Genomic DNA, 7,271 nt, shown 5'->3' on the forward strand with positions numbered 1-7,271 from the left:
CTGGGCACAGATATTGGAAAAGCCTTTGCCATGCAATCTACCCTCTAAGATCCCCCCTTACCTGGCAAATAGCAACTGCCTCTACCTACCTGGCCTCCACCTACCCTGCTGAGACCAGCTTCATTTCTGCCTAAGCATTTCCCAGCTCTGCAGGCTGCAGGCCCAGGCAGTGCTCCCGGATGTGGCTTTAGTGAACAGTGTGTGCAGGCCATGGCAAGGTGGTGGTCAGGGATGGCAAGATGGTAATGGATGGTGGGCAAGCCCCAAGAGAAGGGGATTTTGAGATATTCTTGGAATGTTTGTTTAGATTTCAGCAGGCCGAGGACAAGACTTGGGGGCCAAGAAGTTGTGAGTTCAGAACATTAGGTGAGTTCAGAGGTCTAGGTGTCTGGGAATGGAGGGGTGGGCTTTTCTCTTGCTGATCTTTAGCTTCTCTCCTCTTTTCCCTTCAGGCGCCACTGAGAGGCACTGTAGCTCTTTATATCACTAGGCTCTGGCGCTGGCAATATTAGCTGTGGTGGGTGGAGCTTCTGAGCCAGGCTCTGCCCCTCCCTGCCAGGCCTGTCTGTTCCTCCTGCAGCCTTGCTTGGCTTGGGGTGTTGCCAGATATGTGTGTACAGTGGAGAGCATTACATCCTCCTTACCAAGTCTTAGGATGGTGGGAGCCACAGCAGTAGCCCAAAAACCCCACTGGAAGTCTCCCACTTTTTAAACCTATCCCTTCTCAAGGCTCCTGTAGCAAGCCACAAGCAAGGTGTCAGTGGATCTCCCTCTTGGGGTGATGTAGTCTGGTCTGTTTTCCAGGGTAGGTAGGGCGATCCCTGAGTTCAATCCCCAGTTCTAAAGGGAGGGAGGGATGACCCAACTTCCTGAACCTTCTACCCTAGTGTTAGTGTCTCCAGCCCTGTTGTGCTTTGGAGAACTTTTTATCACTGCCCTCTGGATGGGGCCACTGTTCACTACAGTACTGCTGAGCCCTCAAATCCTACTCCCTCCTAAAGTATGTAACTCAAGATGAACCCCAACTGAAAGCTGTCCCCAGGATGGTACAACTGAGAAGAGTGGGTATGGCAGATGTGATAGTACAGTCTGCAATTCCAACTATTTGGAAGATGAAATAGGAGGATGGCAAATTGTAGGCCAGCCCCAGCAACTTGGAATGTCTTGAAATTAAAAGGGCTGGGAATGTAGTGCAGTGGTGGAGCACACCTGAGTTCAATCTCCAGATTGCAAAAAAATTTAAAAAGTGGGTGTGACAACTTTCCTATTGCCCATCAGAGGTGGACAGGGTGCCTGTTTCTGCCACTCACCACTCATCATGTGGCCTCAGTCATCATAAAATGAGGATAGTAATAGAGTCTCACGATGTGGCTGTGTTAAGTGACAGTATTTGCAAAGTGCCTGGCATGGAGTAGGTCCTTAGTAAAGCATAGTTCTCACCTCTGACTAGAGTTAGAAGCCCAGGAGGAGAAAAGGTGACTGTTTTACCCCTACAAGTCCCAGGGATCCCCAGCTCCCTGGTCCCTTTCCTCTCTGGCAGACTCTCTTGAGTTCCTCCTCCCAAATTCGGGGGGCAGGGAGAAGTGAAGCAGGAGCAGCCCTAAATCCGGAGGCAGGGAAGGCCTTTGTGGTCCTGCCCATAAAAGGCTTTTCCCGGCCGACTCCTGCCGGCAGCATGCCCCGCCCCGGCCCGCTCCATCTCCAAAGCACGCAGAGAATGTCTCGGGCAGCCCCCGACAGACTGCTCCAACTTGGTGTCTTTCCCCAAATATGGAGCCTGTGTGGAGTCACTGGGGGGCGGGGGGAAGGGGACCAGAGTCGGTTTCCTCGGCAGGGAGGGGGCTGAGGGCGAGCTGGCGGGGAGGCTGACGTCACCACAGTGGCAGCCCTTTAAACCCCTCACCCAGCCCCTGCCCCATCCTGTCTGCCAACCCCGGACTCGAGGCCATACTCCCTGCTGCCAACTCTGAGGAAGCCCTGTGAGTGAGTACACTCTCCAGGCCTGGGAGGGAACAGGGGCTGGAGCTCCATGCAGTGGTGTATTTCAGGCAGGACTCTCCAGAGGTCTCCAGGGTGGTGGGCTTGCTGGCTGGGAAAGACCACCACCCTCTCAGTTTGTATTCCCATGCTCCAGACCTGAGCTGTCCATTTGATGCATAGGATGGATCCCTGGAGTCCTGAATTTGAGACTGGGTAGCCCCAGTCTTCCTGAAATGCTCAGATGATTTGGCTGGTGCAAAGGGCTGTGTGGTGGAAACAATTGGCATAAGAGGGAGGCTCCACATTTCTTTGACACTCACACTACAGGGTGTATGTGCAAACTCAAGGCATTGCCTGATTTGGCCAAGGCTGTGTGTCCCCTCTAGGAGAAGTCGAAAGAGGTGAGGGCCACGTGAGGTTACTAGTTCTGGAGAGCAGTGGCCCCTTGGCTGGTCCCAGGGCTTGAGCAGCATAGGGGAACCCCAGAGTGAGCTCCTAAGGCAGTGTGAAGGACCACAGAACTCTTTTTCTTTCTCTCTTTTCCTTCCTTCTTTCCGTGGTGCTAGGGATCAACCCAAGGCTTCTTGCATGCTAAGCATCCCTCTACCACTGAGCTATACCCCCAGCCACACAGAACTCTTGCATTTCAGAACAGGCTAGAATTCTTGCATTTCAGAAAAGCTGGAGAGTTTCTTTTTCTGGGAGCAGCTTCTTCCACAGGCTGAAAGAGTCCCCCGCACCGCCCCCCACTACAGGCAGATTGGTGGCAGGTTCAGGAGCTTTGAAGAAATAGCTGGTCAGATTGGGGATCCTTAGCCCCTCCCACTGTGTCTCAGTGGTTTGCCTTCAAAGGGTAGCTGTGAGGTGGGCCGTGTTTATGTAGTGGGGGTAATTTTGGTCCCTGGAGTTTAGATGAGCCACCCCTAGTACTTTAAGGGATCTGGATGTGCTCACTCTTGTTTGCTGTGTTTTCTGGTGATGAGAGCAGGGGTCCCACAGTCCTGGAGAGACCCCTTGGTCAGCTTGTTCTTCTAGGCTCTGACTGGAAGAAGGTGTTTCCTGCCCTTTTTTTCCACTGCCCACCCTCAAAAAAGGGCTTACCTCGGGGACAGGAGGCCTGACAAGGAGCCACAGGGCAGGAGCATCAAGGCTGAGCACCAGTCCTGTGCCTCCTGTCCCCAGAGCTTTGTCTAGAAATGCTGCTGGTTGGGCTGCCCTGCCTCTTTCTTTCCTTCTCCTCTTCCCAATGTCTTGAAGGTGGGACTGGGGTGGCTTCCATCAGAGGACTCTAAAGGATGTCCTGGGACTCTCCACTTTCAGTATCTCCACCAGAAGGGAGGCAGGGAAGAAGAGAGGTGCTGAGTGGAGGTGACGCGAAGAGCATTTCATTGCCCTTCCTTGCTCTGACCAAAATCCAAATATGTCTCTAGATCGAGGGGCTGCAGAGTTGTGTTCTTGTCACCATGAGCCTTGACTCCTTGACTTGTACTTTCTCTCCAAACCTCTTGGGACAGAAAGCTGCCAGTGGGGTGACACACTCTCCTTTCATGCTGTTCCTCCCTTGCCCGGCATGCGGTGTGGGTGTGGGAAGGCAGATGTGAGGGTGGGTGGAGCAGGGGATAGAAGATGATGAACCTTGGCCTGGACACCTATCTGGGATGGTGGGACAAAGGTCCAGATGGAGGCTGGGTGGAGGCCAGAAGGAAGGATTGGAGGAAATCAGTTGGCCGGTCCAATTGAATTGTGACTTTTGGCTACAGTTCTTTGTACAGGAGCCCATGGGTGGGCCAGACAGTGGGTTGGGGGATGGAGGGTCTTGGCTATTTGCAGCTGACCAAGGGAACACTGCCTCAGGTTTCCCCTGTATCATCAGTTGGAAAAGGGGTGGTGGGCTAAGAATTCCACTGCCCCCCAGTGTTCAGAGCACCGCGTTCTTGCAATGACTCACCTCTACCTTACAAATGAGGACAGAGACTCAGAGAGAAGGCTGGCATTGAGAGGAGGTTCTTGCGGGGGTTTTTGTGTTTGGTTTTGTTTTGTTGTTGTTTTTTTCTCTCTCAAACTTTGTCACGGGATCAGGGAATGATTTTGAGAAGAGGTTGGGTGTTGGAAAGGGTGATGATCATTCACTGTGTTTGTCTTCCTGGCCAAGGCTGGCCCTCTCATGTTCACCTGCAGGAGACCACTAGGGCTAGGCAGTTGGGAAATAGTTCACAGATGCTATGTCATTTTCACCACCCTTTGCCTGGATCCTGTCATCCTGTTTCACAACTGGGGAACATCAGCTCAGCAAGGCTGTCCACTACAGGGAAAAGAAGGGCAAAACAATGGAGTTGGCCTGGGACCAGAGAGATGTGATGACGAAGCTCACTCTGCTTCCCACGGGGTGGGGGATGGAGAGAGGGTCCCAGCCCTCACATGTGGGAGGTGAGGGAGGATGCTGACTGCCTCCATCCTCACATCATTCTCTCCCTCCCAACCTCTGACTTTTCAGAGGCCATGGAATGGGTCTGGCCTCCTCTGCTACCTCTTTTGGAAGGCTCTTCAGATAAATCCATATCAGGGTGACACCTGTGGTCAGGTCCCATTTCTCTTGACCAGCCACACCCATGTCTGCCCAGAAACCCATGCCCCTGCTCCTGTAGCCTTCCCTCTTCTCCAAACCCAGGCCCTGAAGCAGCAGCTGTGGCCTGGGGCGGGGCTTCCCATGCTCTGGCTGACAGATTCTTGGCTCTGGAATATCCCTGGGGGGCCCTGACTTCTTGGTTCCCCAAGCTACTGCAGTGGCAGGAGCCTGAGGGGTGGGGAAAAGTGAATGGGCACGTCAGCTCCCTGGAGAAAATGCAGCTGCTCTGCCAAAGACTCTTGGGCTTTGGTGGCTTTGCCAGTCTCAGCCTCTTCCGCTGTAAGGCCAGAAACTGAGTGGACCTGGCAAGGAGCTGAAGTTTTGCACTTCCAACTTCTGTGCTAATAAGGGTTGGAAGTAACTTGTTCCTTGAGGCAGAAGTAGTAAACTACTTCACTTCTAGCTGGACAATGACAATTTCTGGCTTGATTTTGGGGGGTGATATGAACTTTGGAAGGCCCTTCCAGTGCCTCTAGCCAGTCTTGACTCTAGACCATGGCACAGGTTCTAGCCTATTGTCTGCTTTTGTAAATAAACTTTTATTGACACATAGCCATGCTCATTTGTTTATGTATCGTCTATGACTATTTTCATGTCACAACAGCAGAGAAGATATGGCCCATAAAGCCTAAAATATTTACTGCCTGATTCATCTATAGACAAAAAGTCTATAGATCCCTGCTTAGAATTCCGAACCTCTTATGTCCTGGGGTTCAAGTTCAGAAAGGCCTCTACACTAAGGGGATGGGTCTGGCCTAAATGAGCTGCAGTAAATGTCTTTATGCAGAGCTAGAAATCTGCCTGGCACAAACGAAAACAGCAGTTTCCTAATTCTGTGACCCTTTCCCTTCTCTGCCCTGCTGTGATTTAGCTCTCTTGCAACATGGCCAACAAGGGTCCTTCCTATGGCATGAGCCGTGAAGTACAATCCAAAATTGAGAAGAAGTATGACGAGGAACTGGAGGAACGACTGGTGGAGTGGATCATAGTGCAGTGTGGCCCTGATGTGGGTCGTCCAGATCGTGGCCGCCTGGGTTTCCAAGTCTGGCTGAAGAATGGCGTGGTGAGTGGCACCCTGAGAAGGGGAAGGGGGCTGGGGTTGTGCCTTCCTGAGGTGCAGGGTCAGGACCTCTAAGATGAGTTCTATGCCTGGCAGATTCTGAGCAAGTTGGTGAACAGCCTGTATCCTGATGGCTCCAAGCCAGTTAAGGTTCCAGAGAACCCACCCTCCATGGTCTTCAAGCAGATGGAGCAGGTGGCTCAGTTCCTGAAGGCAGCTGAAGACTATGGGGTCACCAAGACTGACATGTTCCAGACTGTTGATCTCTTTGAAGGTACAAAGGGAAAAGGGGCTGGAACCAGTCGGGGGAGGCAGGCAGGCAGGTGACCAGGATTCTGAGGCAGGGAGAAGGAATGATCAAATATGCCTCATCCAGGCTCTAGTAATCTGTACCTAGCAGTAACAGGAATTGCCAAGAGAATGCTACACTGTACCAACAAGGACTTACTGGAGCCTCCTTTGGTTTGGGGACAATGCTTGTCCCTGGCATTCTGAGAGACAGGGGCTATCTCTGGTGAAGTCCTGTCTATATCGTCCTGAAAATGTCCCCTGGCTGCTCTTTCTTCTTATAGGCAAAGACCTGGCAGCAGTGCAGAGAACTCTGATGGCTCTGGGCAGCCTGGCAGTGACGAAGAATGATGGGCACTACCGTGGAGATCCCAACTGGTTTATGAAGTATGTGGCCACCAGGGATCTCAGCCTGATCTCTTCATGGGATGGGGGTGGCTTGGGCTATTCAGCTTGTGGGAATGATCAGAGGAAGCAGAGCTCCAGGAAGGTACCAAGTGAGGGTCTAGGATGGGGGGAATTATCGTTTATGCTTCTTGACTTCTTCCTTTCTTCTCTCCTGTGCTCAAGAAGGTTCCTCAGCCTCTGGGGTCAGCTAGATGAGGGGGAAAAGAGTGAAATCGGAAAGGAATGGAATCTGATGAGGAAGCAACTGAGGGACTAGAAAACAGGTGGAAGATACCAAGTTCTGGCGAGTCTTTATCCTGGTTCCTCTTCTTCTAGGAAAGCCCAGGAGCATAAGAGGGAATTCACAGAGAGCCAGCTGCAGGAGGGAAAGCATGTCATTGGCCTTCAGATGGGCAGCAACAGAGGGGCCTCCCAGGCTGGCATGACGGGCTACGGAAGACCTCGGCAGATCATCAGTTAGAAGGGGAGGGCCAGCCCAGAGCCCTGCTTGCCCGCCTGCTGGCTACTGCCTTCCTGCTTAGCCTGCCTCACTCGCAGCTGTGTGCGTTCTTAGCGCTGTCCAGGTGTAAGGCTGTCACTGGGCAGAGGAGACTGCACAATGGCAGCTCTTCACACCCGCAAGCCTCAGCCCTATTTCTTACCTCAAAGCACCACTGCCCTGGCCCCTTCTCCCAGCTGTACCCCCACCTCTACTGTCTCCCTGTCCTAGGCTGAGCAGGGGGACACGGGCTGGGATAGTGTGGGTATGGGGCAAGCTCATTCTCCTCCTTGGCAGCAAGAGCCCATTGATGGAGACGCAGCCGGCTTCCCCCCATCTTTTTCTGGAATTTTCCTTTTGGGGTTAAAATTCAAAAAGGAAAAAAAAAAATATATACGTCCATCTTTTCTCAGGCCTGTCTGGCAGAGTTT

At 52.5% G+C, this 7,271-nt stretch overlaps 1 protein-coding gene across 2 annotated transcripts; it reads left to right on the forward strand.

Annotated features, from left to right (window-relative positions):
* The first annotated feature begins 1,820 nt into the window (after nt 1-1,820).
* On the forward strand, nt 1,821-7,252 carry Tagln (transgelin). 2 transcript variants are annotated; one of them, XM_005328299.5, is made up of 5 exons: nt 1,821-1,979; nt 5,478-5,669; nt 5,763-5,940; nt 6,239-6,341; nt 6,678-7,252. In XM_005328299.5, the coding sequence occupies exons 2-5, from the start codon at nt 5,490-5,492 to the stop codon at nt 6,820-6,822; spliced, it is 606 nt and encodes a 201-aa protein (XP_005328356.1). In that variant the 5' UTR covers nt 1,821-1,979; nt 5,478-5,489; the 3' UTR covers nt 6,823-7,252. The 2 variants fall into 2 exon arrangements, with proteins under 2 accessions (XP_005328356.1, XP_005328355.1); XM_005328298.5 differs by having other exon boundaries at nt 1,825-1,983.
* Nucleotides 7,253-7,271: the final 19 nt, after the last annotated feature.

Source organism: Ictidomys tridecemlineatus, chromosome 4 (assembly GCF_052094955.1).
Source record: "Ictidomys tridecemlineatus isolate mIctTri1 chromosome 4, mIctTri1.hap1, whole genome shotgun sequence".
In the NCBI taxonomy this organism is placed as follows: Eukaryota; Metazoa; Chordata; class Mammalia; order Rodentia; family Sciuridae; genus Ictidomys; species Ictidomys tridecemlineatus.